Source organism: Xyrauchen texanus, chromosome 7, assembly GCF_025860055.1.
Source record: "Xyrauchen texanus isolate HMW12.3.18 chromosome 7, RBS_HiC_50CHRs, whole genome shotgun sequence".
Classification (NCBI taxonomy): Eukaryota; Metazoa; Chordata; class Actinopteri; order Cypriniformes; family Catostomidae; genus Xyrauchen; species Xyrauchen texanus.
Window position 1 is genome coordinate 21,957,228 of NC_068282.1, and position 23,385 is coordinate 21,980,612.

Genomic DNA, 23,385 nt, shown 5'->3' on the forward strand with positions numbered 1-23,385 from the left:
ACAACTACAAGGGTAAGTATTTCAATCTAATGTGTTGTGCCGGCAGATAGCGGCTAAGCTAGTTCGCCACGTGTTCATTTTTTATGTAAGGTTAGTATAGAAGCTTGTTTTTTCTTAGTTTTAAAGCAGACTGTTTGTTAATTTTTGTGATAATTGTAATATCAATTGTATTAACTTGCTCTCCTCTCAGTTTCTAATAAAGGTCAGGGCACAGGTGAAGTCACTGTCAGGGCATTGTGCTACAGGTCCATGAGGAAAACTGATAAACCTCACAGTTTGAGTGTATGGTGAAGCTAGAATTGATAAGACCGCAGTTACAGGCTTGTTACTTTAATAGCCCGATGTTCCTGGGGACTCGGCTAAGGTTATTCATGTTTAATGTAACTCAAATCAAATGAAAACAGTTATTGTAGGCAGGTAAGTTTCCCTAACTGGTCCCCTCTGTGTAAAATGCGTTCTTATTCAAGTTTTCAACTCAGTCATTCGTTTAAGATGCAATCTTGTGTTATAAGTATTAGGCTATCATGATTATACAGTGAGCAAGCTATATAAATAAGTATTTAATATAATAAAAGTGTAGAGCAACAACCGAGGGTGTAAGGTAAAGGCTGAATATTGTAGATTTATTACAATATGTTGCAAGTTTGAATTAAAATACCTGTGGATATGCAGGAGCACACACTCTACAAAGGCCTGACTGGAGATTTGCCTGATCTATCCATCCTTCAGGTGAGTAGGGATACAACAATAGCAAATTTCACTGTACAGTATGATATATCAACCAAAATCTGTATACCAATATTTCATTATTTTCTTTTCCTCCCCTTTTACAAACAAATATTCTGCTTCAAAGAAAAAAAATGAAATTGATGTTATCATAAGGGTTCTTCATTATGAACTTGTATGCCATGCATAACATACTGTGGATAGAAATTACAGGGAAAGTTACTGGTATGATTATTGTGGTTATATTATATTACTATTATATTTAGTGTATTGCTAATCAATATATTGTTACTTCCCTGGTGACAGCGGCTCACTTCAAGAGCAGGTGAAGCAAGTTGGGACAATGTTGAAGACATTTGCTCGCACTGGGCAATCGGGTACAACTTGCAAACAACACCTGTGGTTGTTGGTTTAACTCCCACTGGGGCCACCTGTACATGTAGTAGACCTAGATATAAATGTCATAGTTTAGTAGTTGAAGGACCAGGACTGACTACTTTATTCTTTTATTCTGGGAACCCCTGTAGGTGCAGATCAAACCCTAATGCTGCGACGTCTTGGAGTTTGGCGATGTTGTGCGTAGCATGGACAACAAAATGCTATGCTGCAACATTTCAGTGCCAATGTGTCTGTTGGAGAGTTGTCCCTGCCAGGGGATCTGTTATTCCCCCCTAGACACCCAGGAAGATTTGGCATTGCTTGACAACAGTTTGAGGCAGGATAAAGAGCTCCAGCAACGATTTGTAAGTGTGTCGATTTCGTTTATAACGCCATAGGGTAATCTAAAAAGTAAAATTAAGATCGTACACTGCATATTCTACAGTCTGAATCCACAGCCTGTTACATTTTAAATTTATGAGAAGCTTCAGAGAAATGTAATTTGTAACATGTTTTTTTTTTGTATTTTCAGCTTCGGTTTTTGGCAATCAAATGTGGGAGGGACCTAAAGACAACCGTGTGGAGAATGCTTCAGAGTATCTTCTCTAATCACCTTTCCATCAATACAACCTGGACTGGTGTAGGGGATAAAGCATGTTTTAGAGACATGTTCCTGAAGACCATTGTTCAAAGTAAGTTGGATATTTTTTTTATATTTAAGTAGATGTGTATGACCTTATGCCATTCAAAAGGAATGACAGAGCTTTATTTTCTACAGGAGCCATCCGGAAGAACCCGGCAACCCAGGATGCCACTGATAAGGCGATCCAGGTTAACGTTACGCGTTACCTGAAAGGAGCATCTGAACATGAAGGTGGAAAAAGGTGCCGCACAGCTGAGAGGGACCCACAGCCGACCCCTTAAACCTAGGCTGACTACTGACACCCCAGTATCACTGACAACTGGAACCCTTTCTTTATCCTGCAGTCAGTAACATCAAGACCCCTAAAAAAGCCTGCTAAATGTGTCAGACTACACTCACCCAATCCACACTGTTCACTGTGGAAATTGCTTTTTTTTTTTTTTCTTCTTTTCTCTCGTGACCCTGCTTTGAGGGCAGCTCCTTGGATGAATATGGGATGGTTTGTCCTTTTATACAGGCGCACGAGGAATCACTGAAGATATGCCAATTTGCACTGCCTCATTCTGGAGGTCGGGGAAAACCGGTGATTCTTAGCCCACTACGCCACGCAGTCCCCAACCTTTCCAGACATTCTGATTGGCTGTGTTCTCTACAGCCAGATTTTCTGCTGTTAATTATATTTATTCCCAATTGTTGTCATGTGTAATTTGAATGTCAAAATTTATATTATACCTGTTATCCTGCACATTCCTTGATACCAAAGATCTCAATTATTTCATATACAATTTGCTGCTTATTTCATTGTTACAGTGGTTAACTATTCTATTTTTAAATATAGCTTGTAAATTCTAGATTATACATCTAATACTTGATATTTGCACATTATCTGGTACCAAATATTCTACTTACCGTGACTTTAGTATTGGCTTATTTCATTCCGTCAGTGCTTAACGATTCTATTATAGTTTGTAAATCCTATTTCATGCCTGTTATTTGATATTGCACATTAACTAGTACCAAAAATTCTACTTTCATTCCGTCACAGTGCTTAACTGTTATTCTATTGTTAAATATAGCTTGTAAATCCTTGTGCCACAGGTCAGCATTGCAGTTATAATGGTATATTCTACTCCAGAGCTTTACTCTAAATTATTACCACTTAACCTATTGTTAGAAATGACTTGTAAATATGATGTTATACCTCAATTTATTTGGTATCCTGCACTTTATTTGGTACCAAATATCCTCATTGCTTATGTTTACTGGTAATTCTTTTCATCCCAGAGCTGACCTCTTTATATTATTAACAATTATTGTAAGTGTTACAATAGTGTTTTTAAAAAAAATTAATTTTTTTTTACCAAAATTGAATTGGAAACCTGCATGTTCTTTAGTGTGTGTGTATATATAATGTTTGTATTTTTCTGTTATTTATATTTCAGTGATCTGACATCTTGTTTCAATGACAGTTACTGTACTTTGAAATGTGGAATTAAAACGCCAAATGGAAATTTGTCTGGTTTGATCAATCATTATTCTTGATAAACTGCATGCTATAAATATATATATATATATATATATATATATATATATATATATATATATATATATATATATATATATATATATATATATATATATATATATATATATATATATATATATATATATATATATATATATATAAGCGGCGGCAGATCGCTCGGAAAAAGCGTTTGCCTCCGACGGTCCGCCTTCGATATAACGGCGGCGGAACGGCGGATAGCCAGCGGGCCAGCCGCGGAACGAAGGCGGTAGGAAGGCGGCTGCCGCTTTTAAAAAGTGGCTGCCGCCGGCGGTGCACCGCCATTCTGCCGCTTCTACTGCCGCCGGAGCACCGCCAGAGGCCCGCCGACTTATTGCTATCTGGGTTCTAGTATGGAATCCTCATGGGCTTTGGCTAGAACTGTGTCCTTGGAGGACATTTTATAGGGGCAGGATGGTCCTCTTCACATATATTTGTTAGATTTTATAATCTGGATGATGATGGTTTGACTCCTACTTCCCAGGTTCTCTCTGTTGGAACAAGATTAAACTCGTAATTTTCTCTATTTTATTCAGACACTTTAGCTCACTTGTGCACTGCTATATGCTTCCCACATGGGCGTAGACATTTGGCAGCTGCTGTTTTCATGGCGTAAATGTATATCGTTCCTAATGCAATTACGCAGCTTGAGTTCATACGAAAGGGAACATCTCGGTTACGTGAAACATAACTCTGAGTCCCAGAGCGGGAAAGAGATGCTGTGTAAACTGGCCATACACTCTAGCAGCTGCATAGGCTTGTACCTTCCTACAGAAAATCTGACTCGATGGCACAAGTGACATAGCTCCATAGGGGCATCGCTTAAGCACCAACAGCCAACAAATTGGAGTGATTGTACAAGGGCTTCAGACCATGTGATACTCAGGGCATGTCCCAATGTGATTATCCAGCATCTCATTCGCACTCAGGGAACCAGGTTTACATTTCACGTAACTCAGACATTATTTATGTCCAAACTGTTCATTTCCATACAACAGTGTAAACATGTTTTATCAGTTAATCTAAAAAATGTGCTTCATGTGGTAATATCTGTATTACTGTAATAATAGGCCTAAATAATTAATTACTATAACTACTTTCAAATCAAAAATATTATTAAGTATGATTCAATCAACCTGATTACTAGGGATGTTATAGCATATCTATATATCAATTATTTATCGGCACGTTATTTTATCGATACATTTTTTAAGTACCTATATATAAAAATTTGTCTACATTTAAATTAGAAGCCTATTTTGCATGCTTTCCATATCATTCAATTGGCCTTCTGTGTAATAGTGTGGCATAATAGCGTTGGGAGACCACAAGAGTGTGATCTAAACTTTATGGATGTACGCTAAAATAAGCAGCTCATGGATAGGAAAAGCAGTGTTATCACACACAGAGGACAAGCTGATGCTGTGTAGCAGAAGGCTGTCCAAAGGTTTTTGTACTTTAACAATTAACAAAGTGACATTGATGAGTTTGCAGGTTAGTGTATGAAACTGTGGAACCGTTGAATGAAACGTTAGCTCTGTTAATACTAAGGCGACTGAAGCATCATATCGCATTCCTTTACGTATAGGACTGAGTTTCCCCACCTCTCTTGAAAGGCTATGAAAGTCCTCATCCCCTTCACCTTCACCTCATCCCCTTCACTTACTTATGTCAGTGCAGGTTTTCCGCTTTGACCCTGCTTAAAAGCAAATACCAATCAAGGCTGCAGGAGGAGGACGATTTACGTTTATTCCTTTCTACCGTGCAGCCCTGCATCGATCACCTGTGCGCATCACAAAGTTGGACTCATTGTTGCAACTGATATAGGGGCGATGAAAATGAAGAGACAAAATCGGCAATCTGATTTTTTTCCTTTTCTTGTCTTTTCTTTTTTGCTTAACGTAGGCCTATATAGAAGTGATTTTTACGCATGTGATACTGACAAAACAGCACTGCCCATCTTGCTGATGTAGTTTGACAGGGGTCCCCAAACTACGGCCCGCGGGCCGAATACGGCCCGCCCCCACATTTGGACCGGCCCTCTGAACAATGCCATGCAGAGAAATATTTTTACAATTTAATTTTAAATGTGTTTTAATAATATCATATTTGTATTTGATAATACATATTGGCTTTCAAAATAAAATTTCCCTTAGTTATAATTATTAAAGTAGCCAAATTATTTGTTAGATTCACCCAGATTAGTCAAGTCAAGTCAAGTGGTTTTTATTGTCGTTTCAACCATATACAGTTAGTACAGTACACAGCAAAACGAGACAACGTTCCTCCAGGACCATGGTGCTACATAAAAACAACAAAGGACCAACACAGGACCACATGAGACAACACAAGGAAATAAAATACCTATATAAAAAACCTATATATACCTATATAAAGTGCAAGTGCAAACATGTGCAAAAAGTACGGGACAGTACAACAAATTACTGACAATGAACAGGACAATAGACAGTGCAGCGCCGACCAGTACTCAGTAGTGCAAAAAGATGACAGTTTCTAAAAATTTAAACATAACATACTATGAGATAGTGTTCTATGCACATAGCAGTTATTGAGGTAGCAGACAGTTATAAAGTGACAGTAATTAAAGTGCAACTCAGGACACGTGTGTGTCAAACCAGTCTCTGAGTATTGAGGAGTCTGATGGCTTGGGGGAAGAAGCTGTTACACAGTCTGGCCGTGAGGGCCCGAATGCTTCGGTACCTCTTGCCAGACGGGAGGAGGGTAAAGAGTTTGTGTGAGGGGTGTGTGGGGTCGTCCACAATGCTGGTTGCTTCTATGGATACAGTGTTTTTTGTAAATGTCTTTGATGGAGGGAAGAGAGACCCCAATGATCTTCTCAGCTGTCCTCACTATCCTCTGCAGGGCTTTGCGGTCCGAAACGGTGCAAGTCCCAAACCAGGCAGTGATGCAGCTGCTCAGGATGCTCTCAATAGTCCCTCTATAGAATGTAGTGAGGATGGGGGTTGGGAGATGTGCTTTCCTCAGCCTTCGAAGAAAGTAGAGATGCTGCTGGGCTTTCTTGGTGATAGAGCTGGTGTTGAGGGACCAGGTGAGGTTCTCCGCCAAGTGAACACCAAGGAATTTGGTGCTTTTGACGATCTCCACAGAGGAGCCGTCGATGTTCAGCGGAGTGTGTTCACATTGTGCTCTCCTAAAGTCAACAACCATCTCTTTTGTTTTGTTGACATTCAGGGACAGGTTGTTGGCTCCACACCAGTTCGTCAGCCGCTGCACCTCCTCTCTGTATGCTGACTCGTCGTTCTTGCTGATGAGATCCACCACGGTCGTGTCATCGGCGAACTTGATGATGTGATTCGAGCTGTGCATTGCTGCACAGTCGTGAGTCAGCAGAGTGAACAGCAGTGGACTGAGCACACAGCCCTGGGGGGCCCCAGTGCTCAGTGTGGTGGTGGTGGAGATGCTGTTCCCGATCCGGACTGACTGAGGTCTCCCAGTCAGGAAGTCCAGGATCCAGTTGCAGAGGGAGGTGTCCAGGCCCAGCAGGTTCAGCTTTCCAATCAGGTGCTGGGGAATGATTGTGTTGAATGCTGAGCTGAAATCTATGAACAGCATTCGAACGTATGAGTCCTTATTGTCTAGGTGGGTGAGGGCCAGATGGAGGGTTGTGGTGATGGCATCGTCCGTTGAACGGTTTGAACGATACGCAAACTGCAGTGGGTCTAGTGAGGGGGACAGCTGGGTCTTAATCTGCCTCATGACGAGCCTCTCGAAGCACTTCATGATGATGGGTGTAAGTGTGACGGGACGGTAGTCGTTGAGGCAGGACACTGAAGACTTCTTTGGCATGGGGATGATGGTGGTGGCCTTGAAGCACGTTGGAACGAAGGCGCTGCTCAGAGAGATGTTGAAGATGTCGGTAAGAACATCTGCTAGCTGGTCTGCACATCCTCTGAGCACTCTGCCAGGAATGTTGTCTGGTCCAGCAGCCTTCCGTGGGTTGACTCTACGTAGAGTTTTCCTCACACCTGCCGTGGTAAGACAGAGCACCTGGTCGTTGGGAGGAGGGGTGGACTTCCTCGCCATCACGTTGTTCTGCACTTCAAACCGAGCGTAGAAGTCGTTCAGCACATCTGGAAGGGAGGCATCTTTATCACAGGCAACTGATGTTGTCCTGTAGTTGGTGATGGCCTGGATGCCCTGCCACATGCGCCGCGTGTCACCGCTGTCCTGGAAGTGACTGTGGATTCTCTGGGCGTGTGGGCGCTTTGCCTCTCTGATTGCCCGTGACAGTTTGGCCCTAGCTGTTCTTAGGGCTGCCTTATCGCCTGCTCTGAAGGCGGAGTCTCGGGACCTCTGGATTAACATTCCATCGTGATCGAGCGGGTGCACGCGATCCAGCAAGAAAATTGCTTTACCACACAGAAGTCCGATGGTTAAGCCGGGGCAGAGTTTTGAGGCGTTTTTACGAGCTGCTACCCGAAATCAATGTTTTTATTCTGACAAAGGGCAAAACTGTCCCAGAACTGATCGACACAAAATGGAAATGGGACCTCGCCTTTTTAACAGATGTGACAGAAATGTTGACTGGCCTCAAAGTGCAGCTCCAAGGCAAGGGGAAACTAATATGTGACATGTATTCCCACATAAAAGCATTTGAGGTGAAACTAGCACTGCTTGTGGGACAAGTGCAAAAGCAAGACTTCAAGATCTCCCTGTTACCCAAAGCCTCTCAGCTGAGAAACCAGTGGTCCCATTCCCAGCTGAAAAGTCAGTGGAAGCGCTGGAAATGCTGAAGGCGGAGTTTGATGTGCGATTCCGTGAGCTACATGTCCACGCTAAAGAAATCCGCCTTTTTCAGAACCCTTTTGCTGCTGACATTGACGAAGCCCTGCCTTCTTATCAGTTTGAGTTGGCTGAGTTACAGAACTGTGATGTTCTGAAAGACGCGTTTAAGCCCAACAGTCTCATTGAATTCTATACTGCCCTCCCTAACGAGACCTACCCAAACATCAGAAGGAATGCAATGAAGATGTCCACACTTTCTGGCAGCACGTATATCTGTGAGCAAACCTTTTCACGCATGAAACTGATGAAAAATCCGATGAGATCAAGACTCACTGGTGAACATTTGCATCAGTCTTTGAGACTGGCTGTGACAGGAATGGAACCTGACATTGGACTTCTCACCAGCCAGAAACAAGCCCATAGTTCACACTGATTAGCCTAATACGCATGAGTAAGTAAATAATTTGATTTCAATAGCAATGAATATGAAAAAATGTCATTACGATAGTAATAATGCTCTTTTAATAGGCTATATATCACTTGATATGTATGGTGCATAAATAATAAATTAATCTAGCATTAGGAGTATAATACTGTAAATCCATTTAAAATCATAATAAAATCTCCACAATAAATCACTCCGGCCCATGCCACTTTCTGTTAGACTATGGCCCTCCATTATAGAAAGGAAAAATGATGTGGCCCTCATAGAAAAAAGTTTGGGGACCCCTGTTGTTTGATGTCTGATGTTGATGTTTTCAAAGTTGAATTGGCTTAAGTAGGCTAAAATCTCCGAAATATCTCTTATTCAATTGATTTAACGTTAGTAGCCTGAGGCTGTTAATGAGCATGTTTCCAGATTTGTTATTTGACCATTGAGGGTTATCTGTTTAGTGATCAGAAAATAAAGCTGTCCAACGCGCTGATCTCGTTCTATGTCTGATTTTGTTGGCTCTTTGGTTATAGGGCTGTTGAGAATATGTTTAGTTTTTTGACTGTGGAGGATTCTGTTCAGAAGGCTAATTTTAACAGTTTCCCAATTGCTTTAACCTCTGGGGTCAGCGGGTCCTGCTGGACATTTTCGTCATTACAGCGGAAACAACTTAAATACTCCATAATTTTTGGGTATACAGATAAGTGTAAGACATAATTAGAAACTATAAAGCGTTTTCTTTTATTTGTGTACACTCACAATAACAACAAAACCTTGTGCTTTTGTAAAATAAAGAAAATAAAAAGGGTGAGCTATCGGACGTCTCTGTGTTCACGAGCATATTTCTGAAACACGTCACAAAAATGAACAGAAACTCTGCAAATACTTATCACACAAACATGAAACATATGTCTAAAGAAAGCTTAAAATGTCTAATTTTAAATAAAACAATTCAAATTTAAAACAAATATTCTCCTGCAATGTAATCTGTATGAAACAAAGCTATGTACAGTTTCTTCTGGCTCAACTCATTAAAGCTAATGTGATCACACCCACCAGCAGAGCGTGCCATTCATACGCTAATGTTCTGAGACGATCAGAACAAATGGTGAACGCCCCTGACAGTGAGCTTTAATGTAAACACAACACAACTCAACTTTTCTGCGTGTTTGTAACGATATGGCGATGAAACTCCTGGATAGAAAGGAAAAGTTAAGATTTATCTCAGAAGAAGAGCGGGACTCCGATTAACATTTGTATTTTGAAGAGAGACTTGTTCCAGCCGAGGATAAAATTTCGGACAAGTAAGTCTATTTATGCTATTTTATATGTACATATTTTACTAGCGGGACTGTTTCCAGACTTGCCAGCCAGGATTCAGAGTATTGACATTTGAAATATATCCTAATAAGCATGTTTTAGTTACATTTAAATGTTGTTTCAGCTGAAGCAGTTATTTAAATTGTATGCTGTATGATATAAATATGATATAAAAATAATATGAATGTTTAGATTATATTTTAACTAGCGTATATGCTGCCTCATTATCATCAACAAAGCTTGTGCTTGAAAATATGTGTTCAGGTTAAATGAGTAAAATGCACTTTAAATATGCCCATATTAGAAAATCTGCATATTATAATGATTTCTGAAGGATCATGTGACACTGAAGACTGCAGTAATGCTGCTGAAAATTCAGCTTTGATCACAAATTGCATTTTTCAACATATTCAAATAGAAAACTATTCTTTTAAATTGTAAAAAGACACACAATGTTTGGTGTGTCAAACAAAAACATTTTGGGTCAAATAAAAACATTCTTGGTGAGCAGAAGAGACTTATTTTAAACGGTAGTGTAGGTATAAAATTAAGTAAAGTCTTTATGTAAAGAAAATGTATATTCAGGTTTGATTTTGATCATTAAGTCTACTCACATTCATTCTCTTTTTCACATTCCTCATTGATAGGCCCAGGCGAGGGTCTTTTGTCTCTTCAGGTGTGAATCACAATCCATATTCATGATTGTTCACGCCTCCTCGCATATCACCTTTCAACTCTAAAATTGTCTTACAAAAGTTCAATTACAATAATGTTTTTTATGAATGGGTGATCAGGATGGTTTTCACATCATTTTGTAGCAAAAACTCTAGGCTACAAGATCCAGTTCTCAAAAGGCTTGTGGACAAATGTGTAATATATGTTATGTGACCATATTTCAATGACTTAAAATTTTAGTTTTTTCAAAAACCATGCATAAACATTATTTTCTCAAAAATACAAACATGTTCACACACGTTGCTCACATATTATTTTAGCCCAGTTTGTGCTGAATACAGTGTTATCAGACTTAAGCCATTAATATGTTTTTAAGCAACTGAAAAAGCACAAATGTCAAGGCATGTCAAATCTTCTCCAGGGCTCAAAACACCCTCAGACCCCAGAGGGTTAATGTGGTAAAAATATGTTGCAAAGTATATGTTCACAATATGTTTTAAAAAGAAAGTTGATAGCCTAATAAAAAAGTTGATCTTAATAAAAAAAAGTGTGTGTGTGTGTGTGTGTTTTGGGGGGGCATGGCTGTCTTCAAGTTCTCTATGAGATACTGTAATAGTCCATTCCCTCAAGCACCAATGATTTAAACAAAGACAGCACATTAAAAAGACATTGGTAGTGCAAACTGACTGTATGCAATAAATTAGAAGAATTTAATATTAAGTTTTTCTGTGCATTAACTGCTTCCTCGATGAAGGTCAGGCATATTTCTATGACAGCGGCATGCTCATTTTATATGAATGGAAAATTAGATCCTCATCAGAATTTGGATGCATGCGCAGTTTAAAGAATTATTATTAATTATTTTCATCTACTGACACACAAATCATGGCTAGTATTAACAGTGAGGCATGCTCTTCAATTCTACTGGTCAATTCTGAATTTAATTAATTGAAACATGAAAAAATAAAACCAAAAATATTTCTAAATTGAAATTACACTTCAAATGAAACAAAAATATAATAAAAATTATGAATTGGTCAAATAACTGGTGTAAAATTACTAGTCAAAATAAAATCATAAACACAAATGAAAATATATAATAATAATAAATATAAACAACAATAAAAATAATAATTAAAAAAATAAATCATGACCTTTAAAAAGTTTAACAGAAATATAATTTTTTGTTTCAACTAATGGCTTCAACGTTGATTGAATTGACTTAATTTGATGTTCTGTACTTTCAGAATTTGGACAAAATCTTTATTATCACCTGCTGGTGAAATCTCCAAACTGCAAATGCAGGAACTGAAATTGGACTTTGCAATGAGTTAAGAGGTGGTGTTAAAACGTCTTAACGCAATGACCAAATCCTTAGGGAACTAGTAAAATACACCAACAGTTAGCGTGCCTACACCAACAGTAGGGCAAACACTCAAAATTTTAGTCTGTTGCTCACACAAAGCTTTAATAAGGCTTCAGAAGACTTGGAATACAGTACACAAGACATATGGATTAATTGTATGATACTTTATGGTGCTTTTTTGTCCTTTTTGGATCTTGATTTCCACTTGTCTGTAGGCATTGCTAGTCTTTTATATCTGCCTCCTTAAAATTAACTCAGCTGTAAGCATCTTTAATAATCATTAAATAAAGTGCAACCAAATAAGCCACTATTACTAATATGCAGTATAAATTACATATAAAGAAAAAATCCAGTAATGTTTGGGGAAGGCGCTAAAGACTGATATCCTAGCATCGCCCCTGCCCCAGTTGCAATTTTTTTGGTATTGTATGGAAAAGAGCTTCTCCTTTAATGTTCCAAGAATGAAAGTCATACAAATTTGGAACGACGTAATGGTGAGTAAACAATCACAGAATTTTCATTTTTGGTTGAACCATCCCACAAATGCCAGTGTGAGGAAGGTCTCATAGGTGAGTCTATGTGTCATACCAATTATCACCCATGTGTAAATTAAATCAATAGTATGACATCGGTATGGAAATGAAGGTAAACAGCACAGCTATGCTGCCTATTATTCACTAGTGGTTGTTGTTTTATGTCCCTGATCCTTTCACTGGGCTCTCCATTCACTGACTCAAAGAGAGGGAGACTGATGACAGCAGTGAATGTTATCAGGGCACAAGTTGATGCAGTTAGAGAGAGGGTTACTGTGAAAGTTTTTATGGCTGTTGGTTTTTGGAAAAGCTTGCATGTTTGCTTGTCTATGTGTCTGTGAATGTGTGCATGCATGTGTGTTGGAATTCTGAAAGAACACATCATCTTTTAGTCCAGCTGTAAGGATTGACACCTGTAGGAAATTATCTCTTAACAGCTGTTTTGTGTTGCAGTGTGAGCTGGAGAAGGATAAAAGGGCAGTCCAGACTGCCGGAGGAGTGAGAGAGAGATGCATGCAGCAGTGTTTTGAGAGTGCTTTTGATGTGCTGAAAAGCTAACTTTTTGTGTGAGACTGAAAAGTATTAAAAATAAAGAAACTTATTTGGACAGTTTACTCGATCATAATAACAAGAGATCTTTCACAGTGGTGCTATAGGATTTGGGAGGAAGATACCCCATCACAGAGTCCTTGCCCTTTGCCAATCTAATCAAGACCCTCGCCAGCATCCACCAAATGCAACATCAGGCCCTGCTTGAGCTCCACCAGTAACAGGAGCAGCAATTCCAATCCTTTAAGTTCAACTAGAGGATTGGCAGGTGCTACAGACCCCAGCCTCTACCCCTGCCATGACCCACATGCTGAGTTTTTCGAGCATGCAGCAGAAGCATCAGGATGGCCAGATTCCCAGTGGATCGTCCGGCTGCTGCCGCTGCTGTCAGGGGAAGCTCAACTGGCAGCCTAACAACTACCATTCACCAACCACCTGGTACCAGGACATGAAGCAAGCTATCTTGCAATGGGTCTGTCACAGCGCAGAACAGCACCGCCAGCGCTTCCATTCATTGATGCTTGGCGAGCTCGGCTGCCTGTTTGCCTTTGTCCAACAGCTCCTTGTCTTCCACCGGTGGTGGCTGCTGGCAGCAGAATGTGATGCCTTGGTCAATCTGGTGGTACTGAAACAATACATTGCCCAGAACTGAAAGGGACAGTGCCATGGACCAGCGTCGTAGGATGAGGCCGTCCGGCTGGCTGAGGACCATATGGCGGCATATTCAGGGGCCGGCGAGCCGTCTTCTCTCTCTCTCTCTCCCTCTCTCTCTCCTCCCTCCCCCTCTCCTTTCCCTCAACCTGTTCCGGTTCCCCAGAAATGGGGAATTATGTCCCCAAAACTGGTTCTCTGGTCCGGTGGAACTTTCAACCCACCAGTTTTCCATAACCCTCTCCAATCTCCTCCACATGCTGGTGAATCTGCTGCCGCGGGTGTGAGCAGGAGCGTACCAGATACCTTTGAATATTAAGGGGGGTACATACCAAGCCTTGGTGGATTCAGATTGTAATCAAACCTCCATTTACCAAAGCTTGGTTCAATCTGAAGCTTTAGATACAGGCGATGTTCAAAATGACCCTTTGATGGTCATTATTCAATTTTTGGGACAAAAGCAGAGGGCGAGACTGTGGTTAGTCCCCGCCTATCCCATCCATTAAACTTGGGTACAAATTGTCCTGCATTTACAACTTTATTGAGGGGAATATGTGTGGATGGGTCCTGCAACAAAGTTTGTGATTTGCTGGCTGCGGCAGCAGTGCCATGGCTGTCTATGACAGCTCCATGTTAGGAGGACGTAAGGGAGGGTGAAGTCTCAGCTTCCCCAGCCCTTAGAGGATTCCCAGCATGAGATGTCCCTCTGGAGCAGACGTAAGATGAAACCCTTAGCACATCTTTGACCGAGTGAGTGTGACTGATGGTTGACACCTCCAGCCAGACATTGCATTCGCAAATCCGTATTTTTCGATTATCTAGGTTCGGTTGTATCTAGTGATGTTATTCCAGGCGGCTCATTATAATCCGATCTCGGGTCACTTAGGACAGGATAAAACACTGAACCGTCTAAAGGCCCATTTCTATTGGCTGGACATTCGTGGGGATGTTTGCAGGTGGTGTGTGGCATGCCGTGTATGTCAGCTAATGAATCAGCTGGCACCAGATTGGTTCTGGTGGACTACACAACGAGATATTCGGAAGCAATGCCTCTGCACAACATTTCAGCGTGAAGTTTTGCAGAGGCACTCTTCAGAAAGATCTCCCAAGTGGGGATTCTGAAAAAGATCCTCACTGATCAGGGCACTATGTCTATGTCATGTACATGACAAAAACTGTATGAATTGTTGGGGATTAAATTGATTCAGACCAGTGTCTACCACTCTCACGGCATCGTTGAACAATTTAATCAGACCCTAAAGATTATGATTCGTATGCACGAATCTTTCATGCACGAAGATGCTGGAAATTGGGACAAGTGGCACGAGCCCCTATTATTTGCAGTACGAAAAGTCCCGCAATTCAATACATTCTTGACCTAAGAGCAAAAGCTCCCCGGCCTGAGTCAGGCAATGGGGGTATGTGGTGATGGGGGCATGGCCGAGCGACTTCTCTGGAGAGAAAGTACATTAAAAATGACGTGGACAGTTTACCCGGCCCCCGCTTCCTCCTTTATCAGAATAACAAGGGATCTTTCACATGCAGAAATGTGTGGTTTGGGGTACAACCCTTGTTTTAAGGTATGTTGTTGGTTGACACTTTAAATGGCCCCAAATGCAAGAGCTAATGGCTAACCATCTTCATATTTACTTTCTGCAGTCTGGTAAAGCAACCATACTGTCGGAGATATGGATAGTAATGAATCATAGTGTTTATTACTGGGAATGTGTGACTCAGATCAGGGCAGACTTTTATGTATTAGATAGATTACGTAAAAGCTGGATACTTTTCATTTAATTACATTATACTATTATATAGATATTCACAAGACATGCAAAAGCCAATGGTATTTGACATCATGTTTTCAAATTTGGTATAACACATTGAGGGTGAATGTTTTTTAATGTCTGAATGAGAGCAAATGTGATTTGGATTCCTGGATCTAAATCAAAAAATGTTTATGTTAACAATGACACCAAAGATTGGTATATGGATGGATGGATGGATGGATGGATGATCATTGGTAGGATGGTAGGTAAATAGATATAGTGTCAGACAGTTGGACAAATGGACAGATAGATATTAAACAACTAGAATATTTGGATAAGATAAACTGTCAAGGTTAGTATACATTTTACACCACTAAATAAATATGTAATGCAGTTCAATGGAAAGAAGGAGGTGAGAACCGGCTTGGCAATGTAAGTAGAATTTTAATGATGAACTTAAACAAAAGACACAAACACACATATGATGGACATGCACATAAACGATCTCTCTCTCCCGCACCATCTTCCGCAGTCGGCCTTTATCCCTCTTGGAGACATGATTAGCCTGATAAGGGACCGGGTGTGTAGAATCACGACCCGCCCTCCGCCCTGCCATATTCCTCTCTCGTTCTCACAGGCTGGGGAGCCCCCGGCATGATAATACACCCCCCCCTTTCCCTTGGGAGGGGCGTGCCTTCCGCCATGTTCTGCCATGTCAGGTCATCCCCGTCTACCTGGATGAGGGAAGGGACAAGGGGAGGGAAACAGAAATAATTAAATAGGGGGGTACTACCTGTAACGGTGTAGTACCCCCCAAAAAACACTGTAAAATTTAAAAGAGAGGGAAAAGGCCAACGCAGAGCAGCAGTGAGAGAGAGAGAGAGAGAGAGGAGAGAGAGATGAAAAAAAATAAACCTACTCGCCAGTTCTTTGATACACCGTCATATTGTCCTCGATCACTACTCCACCCTCTCAGGCGGACAACAGCCGCTCCTCCCCAGGTGGACCGGAGTCAGACCCACGACCCCCGGCAGACAGAACGCCCCTCCGCGTTCCCGGTGACTTGTAGGGACACTCCTCCGCCCCTGGCAGCGGCCCTACCACTCCAGGCGGTCAGGGAGTCACTTCTTTCCTCCCCTTGCGGATGGCGTTTTTTTTTCGACCCCTCCGCGTTTCTGGGGGATGGCTCTCCTCCGCCCCTGGCAGCGGCTCCATTGCTCCAGGTGGTTGGGGACTCCAGTCCCCACTCGCCTCGCGGACGGCGGCCGTTCACCGCGGTCGGTCTGCTCCATCCTCCAGAGGATGGCAGCGCCGCTCCCCTCGGTGGACGGCAGTGTCGAGGACTCTGCAACGGGCATCCCTCCTCCTTCCCGGGTTTCGACACCAGTGTAAAGGGATAGCAGCAGCTGCTCTGTGTGTTTATGTTTGTGTGTTTTTGGTTCAGTTTTATATTAAAACTATTAATTATATCGTCAAGCCGGTTCTCCCCTCTTTTCCCTTGTTCCCTTTACAAATACATTACCTTCTTATACTTGCATTGCATATAATCTGCATATAAACCCCACCAATTATTGCACTAATACTACAAATCTCCCAAGAATTTGCTCAACCCAAGGCTCATCTGGTACATGTAGACACTGTGAGAGGAATAGTAATGAGTAAAGTGCACATCTGCACATCACTCCAGCCACTTTAATTTGAGTCGTGAGGCTTAGAGTTGCACTCAGGGTCCCAAAGGTATGTGAGAGAGCAGGGATGTGCTGGGAGAAAACCAAACCAGTTACGCCCCACCAGCACTGGTGACATACCTGGACGATAATGTGCTCGTTTTTTGTTTTGTTTTTTGTTTTTATTAAACTGCATCCTGCAGGAAAATCTTTCAAAGAACCCACGTGGCCCCCAAAAAGGCCAAGTCTCCTATCTCATCCAAACTAATTATGGTATTGCTGCTGATAATCTCCTAGGTTGATTCCATGTTTGTCTCACACTCTGGGCACATATTTGCACTATAATGCAGTGACAAATTTTATTATTGGCCCAAAGATAGATGATGATGAACACCTCAATTGCAGTCTTATAAAAGGTGGAACACAGAGGAAAAAAAAAAGTATAAATAAAAATAATAAATCCCTTCTCTTCTCATTGTATTCATGGTTTTGTATTAACAGATCTCAAATAGAAGAGTAAATAGAAATCTGTTGACTTTAATCGCTCCAGCTTCTGCATTGAAAATCTACAGATGACTGGTTACAAATGTTAAACATGTTGATAGGAGAAATTAAGAAATACAAAGTAAGTGAGTGATAAGGAACAAGTTATCAGTCAGATAGCATCTTGTGGCCCTGAAGCAGAGACACATGAACACATGGAGTCATTATTATAGGAAATGAACCACCATTCAGGAGAGGAAAGCCATATCATTAGAGGGCGTACCAAACAACAACAACATTTAATTACACCATTGATTTGTTTCTCTTCTTTGGGGCCTGGGCAAAAGGAAACAGAATTAGGATTGACCCTATTCATCCTTAGCTGCATAGAGACTGGTTAGACTGATTTGAGGGCCAATAACATATTTCCAATTCACATATTGTCTAAATTGCACAATTAATTTTGATGACAGGAACCTGATGTTGCCACTTAAGTTAAAAAGTTCCTTTACTGGAAATGATAATCAAAACATCATTAAAATGAGGGCAGGCTCTTGTTTCTTACTTTAGGTCAGTAATGCTGTATTCACATTGACATCTGTTGCACATCAGCACAATAAATATAGCATGGAACTGATCCCTGAAGAGTACAGTAGCAATCAAACTGCATGCATTATACTTTGTCTACAACTGTGTTGCAGTTTGATGCCTTTTAAAATAAAAAATCTCACCAAAATTTGGATGCAAATGTTGTAATACACTTCGATGTCAGAAGAATTATAAATAGCTTTTAACTTCTATGATATGTAATTCAGACAGACGGCATACATTAGGCTATACTTTGTCTAAATCTGTGACAGTGTAATACATCTTAAAATAGATATGTGTATCAATTTACATTAATTCTCTGGATGCAATGCTGCAAATATTACTACTTTGATGTCAGGGGTATTGCAATTCACTTTAAACATTATGTTGTGTCATTTGGAAGTATTATTTTCTAATATATTCTACTCACTCATTCACACTATATAATGTAAAACTGACTTTCTCCGTGTTTCAAAGGCTGAATTGAAAAGAGTCTATTCCCAGGTTTGAGAAATCAATAAAAATTGTATGGAAAACCGCGATATTTATACTTTTTAAAATTATTATTTTGAATAATTAGCATCGCCAAACGCAATCACACGTTTACCTTAAACATACACTTGTTTTGTGTCTGTTTTTATATGAGATGATACCTTTTCATTGAAATAATTTAATGCAGACCTTTTTTGAATAATGTGGTAGACAGAAAACGGTTATAGAAAACGAATTGTAGAGCATTAATGTACGAAGCAGTCGTCAAAATGGCTATTCAAAAACATTAACTGAATGTATCTACACGCACAGAAACAAAAACACCAGATAACTTACTGCTTTCCAGGTGCTCTGGTGAATCCCAAAACTCAGTAAAACGGCAACCAGTCTTAAAGTTGACGAAGTCCTGAAGTGTAACATAATTAAAACTCCGGTAATAATAGAAAGATTTAGCTTGTTAGCGTCTAAATAACACGTTAGCCTCTCTTAGATTTCTGGATGTTTTCCAAAAGCCCCGGCGTCTCCAACCATACTGCGCTATGCAGCTCAACAAGAACGCCCAATACTACATAATATCTGAACTGTAGAAACTCTTCCTCTCATTAGCCTGTAAATAACCTGTCGCTGTCTGTTTCCAGTACACATTGGGCAGAAGCAAGATGTGGAGCAAAGCTATGGAGCGCCTCCCCACTGCGCACAAAAGCGCCCACCGTCTCGCAAAGTTGCAGATGACTTCACTGATCACGCAGCCCGATGGGTTACTTTTATGGGGACTTTGATTTCCAGACACTACATTAATAAAACGATATGAAGAAAAAACGAAATAGTTGAGAAACCGGGTCGCGAACGTAATAAATAAACACCGCGTAGCCAAAGTTTTACGATCTGTACTGCATGGTTTATCAAGAACAACTGCAGTGCATTACAAGGGAGGAATTATTGTAATACAGTGATGTATAGTAAAATATCAGCTAATGCTTTTGAATACGCTTGCCACTTTAATGTCAAGAAATAAGCGTCTCAGGGAAATTAATTCTGAATGCAGAACTGTGCGTCCAAGTGATCTTGTTTCGACCGTTAATGACCTTAAAGGGAAAAAAAAAACAATGATTCAAAACATCCTGCTGATAAGGGTAATAATCCAATACTAGCCTACTGATAGTAGATGATAATGGTTATAAAGTTTAGTTTAACTGAGATATTGCTCAAAATATCAAAAAATATTGTAAGAGTTGAACAAATTATGTAAAAAAAAAAAAAAGACAAAGAAGCTAAGAAAAGAACTCGTCAGTGTCCAAGGGTTTTATTTTAATATTTCTTTAGTCTTTTAGGATTAAGCCCCTAGAACACCCACAAGCAATTATTACAATACTAAGTTGTAAAGAACTTAATTCTTGTTGATTTGGCTTTAAGTTTGTCATATCATAAGCTAAATTAGAAAGCTTTTTGTGATTAATATTTTTTAAACTTTTATAACATGCCAACTAATAAGCATAATCTTATACACTGATACATATGCTTACACAGTATAGTCAATCTAACGCATCATACTGTACATACAAGGAACACAACTATGTAAAAAAACAACCCAAACCGCTAGCCTTGCAAAATAAATATATCTCAGAAAATATGAAGGCGCGTGCCTGTGCAATTCCAGTTACACAATGTGCAATTTAGACTGTTAGCAATAAGTTTAATTGCTTCTATGGAAATGCATAGAATTTAGGGATACATTTATTATAAATTAGATAATGGATTTTAAGGCTATTAGTCTGATTAGTTGGATCAAATTGTATCCTAGTTGAGTTCCTGACCCAATGTTGTAGATATTGATCCCAATATTGAGTTATTCCCAAAGACTTGAAGAGTTTAAAGATGTACTTAGATTTACATTTACATTTACATTTATGCATTTGACAGACACTTTTATCCAAAGCGACTTACAGAGCCCTTATTACAGGGACAATCCCCCTGGAGCAACCTGGAGTTAAGTGCCTTGCTCAAGGACACGATGGTGGTGGTTGTGGGGCTCGAACCAGTGTCCTTCTGATTACCAGATTATCAGTTATGTGCTTAGTGGTGGTGGTGTAGTGGTCTAAGCACATAACTGGTAATCTGGTAATCAGAAGGACGCTGATTACCAGATATTTTCCTTAATTGAAAAAATTCACACATGCATATATTGATAGTATTTTTGTCACGATTCCTTGTTGTCTGCCCCTTGTTTTCCGTTTCACCCTTCACTGATCACATTCTATGTCACGTTTTCCTTGTTGTCCCCCCGAGTCTCACTGTCCTTGTAGAAAACTACAATAGGTTGGTTTCACATGACGTCACGCTGCTGCATCGCGAGAGCGCGCAATTCAGATGGAGGGCAGGAAGTGAAATAGCTGAGGATCTGCCGTCTGGCAAAATGCCAATGTTTTGTGTAGTTTACGGCTGCTCCAATCGTTCTAATCGAGAAAAGGGAAAGGGTTTTTATAGAGTACCGAAGATTGTCACTCATAAAGGTGAGAAATGTAAAAAGCTCACAGAACAATGCCGTAAAAAGTGGATTTTTAACGTACGTCTGCGGTCGGGAGGAGCAGAGTCTGTTAATGCCTGTGTCTGCAGCGACCACTTCGTCGGAGGTATGTTAGCTAGCCAATGTGTTTTTTGTGTCTGTGTTTATATAGTATTAGGTTGTCATTAAATGCTCATTTACTTAGTAATGCTTATTAAGTTACCGGTAGTCTAATATGGACTTCATTGGGGCTTTTTAGGTTGCCCTAGCGCTTTGGGTGACGTTGAGTCGGTAGATTGGGCTCCGACGGTCAACCTAGGTTACCAAAAAACTAAGCCCAAATCAGAGGCGTCTCTTAAACGAGAGCAAAGGTTGAAGATCAAGGAAGACCAACAAAGACGGTCGGAATGTGCAGATGCTATGTTGGATCTCCAACAGACAGATGAGAGCCCGGATCTGACGCAGACAGCCGAAAGCTCAGAACCGAAGCAGCCAGCTGACAACAACCCACAATCAGAGGGGATCAGTGGGAATGGGACATTAAATGATAAAGGTAAATTATTGTACTAAGATGTGTAACCAGCATTATTATTCATTGTTATTAATAATTATTAATTGTTACAAATGTTGACCAGAAAACTTGTATGTTTGTAAAAAAGATTACTTCACAACAATTCACATAATTCATATTAACTAAAATCACTCTGTATAATTGGACCAGAGAACTTGCATGTTTGTAAAAAGGTTGTCAAAAAGATAACTTCACAACAATTCATATAATTCATATTCATGAATTAACTAATTATGCTCCCCACTGATATGTTGCAGGCTATGTAGATGCCGGATGCCAGACTGAGCTAACAATGGATGACATTGAGAAGATGGAGGATGTTCTGAGACAAAACAACAGAGCTGGGAGATCTTCGAGCCAAAGCACTGGACACAGTTCAACAAGGAGTCCTTTGAAAAAAACGAAGACAAGACAATGTTCTACACGGGGCTCCCCAACTTCTTAGTTTTAATTCAGATTTTTGAGCTGTGCAAACCCTACATCAGCTGTGGTCCTATGTCTGTGCTGTCTAAATTTGAACAGTTCATTTTAGTTTTGATGAAGCTGAGACTAAATCTCCCGCTGAAAGATTTAGCTTTCAGGTTCAAGATCTCTCTGCCAACTGCTTCTAGAGTTTGGCATAAAGTAATTGACATACTTCATGAAAGGTTGGAATTTCAAATTGAGTGGCCAGAGCGACATGTTCTTCAAGCTACAATGCCAATGGGATTCAGACAGGCATTTGGATGTAAAGTTGCTGTGATAGTTGACTGTTTCGAAGTTTTTATTGAGAAGCCCTCTAATTTACTAGCCCAAGCACAAATGTGGTCAAACTACAAGCATCACCATACTGTAAAATTTCTGATTGGTGTTGCACCCCAAGGCTATGTCACTTACATATCTTGTGCCTGGGGAGGGAGAGTCAGCGATAAACAGATCACAATAGAGAGTGGCCTCCTAAAAACCTGTTACCTGGAGATATTGTCCTAGCAGACCGTGGGTTCAATATTGGTGATAGTGTGGGATTTTACTGTGCTTCACTACAGATACCTGCATTTACCAAGGGGAGAAAACAGCTGTCAGCGTATGAGGTGGCAGACACAAGAAAAATAGCGAATTTGCGTATTCATGTTGAGAGAGTTATCGGTTTAGTCAGAAGAAAATATCAGATTCTGCAAAGCAGGGCTATGCCCATAGAGCACATGGCAACAAAACAAGGTGAGGCACTAGCATTGATTGACAAGATTGGGGTTATTTGCTGTCTATTGTCCCACTGGAGTAAGGTGGAGGGAGGGATAGGGATAATAATCAGTCAGTCCAGTACCTGAGCCCTCACACCTGTAGTGTCCAATACCTGATCCCTGCTTCTTGGCTCTGATGATGATAAGTAAGAGGACATGGAGTAGTAGTACCTGAGCCCCAACACATATCAGTCTGTTAATATGTTTTCAACAAGTGTAATACTTTTATCCACTAGTCCAATTGTACTGGCTATATGTATTATATGTAATGAAATGGATTCTAATCTGTTATTGCACACCATGTTCTTGTTATTATAACAATTGTTGAAAAATCTAATCTTGTAAATAAACCACCATGTATAATTCTGTCTTCTCAATGGCATTTAATCTTTTCATTTAAATTATACAACAGCCAGAACTCACAAAGACCACACTCATAACAATAGTCAAAATGTAATCTTGTCTCATACAACCGTATTGATATAAC

General features: G+C 40.3%; 1 protein-coding gene across 1 annotated transcript in view; it reads right to left on the reverse strand.

Moving 5' to 3' along the window:
• The window catches only part of LOC127646897 (vasoactive intestinal polypeptide receptor 1-like), a 109,254-nt gene extending 90,040 nt beyond the window's left edge, over nucleotides 1-19,214 (reverse strand). Inside the window, exon 1 of the mRNA XM_052130849.1 lies at nucleotides 18,941-19,214. Within this exon, the coding sequence (XP_051986809.1) occupies nucleotides 18,941-19,024 (84 nt within the window). The 5' untranslated portion in view covers nucleotides 19,025-19,214. The remainder of the gene's footprint in view (nucleotides 1-18,940) is intronic.
• Between the last annotated feature and the right edge of the window lie 4,171 nt (nucleotides 19,215-23,385).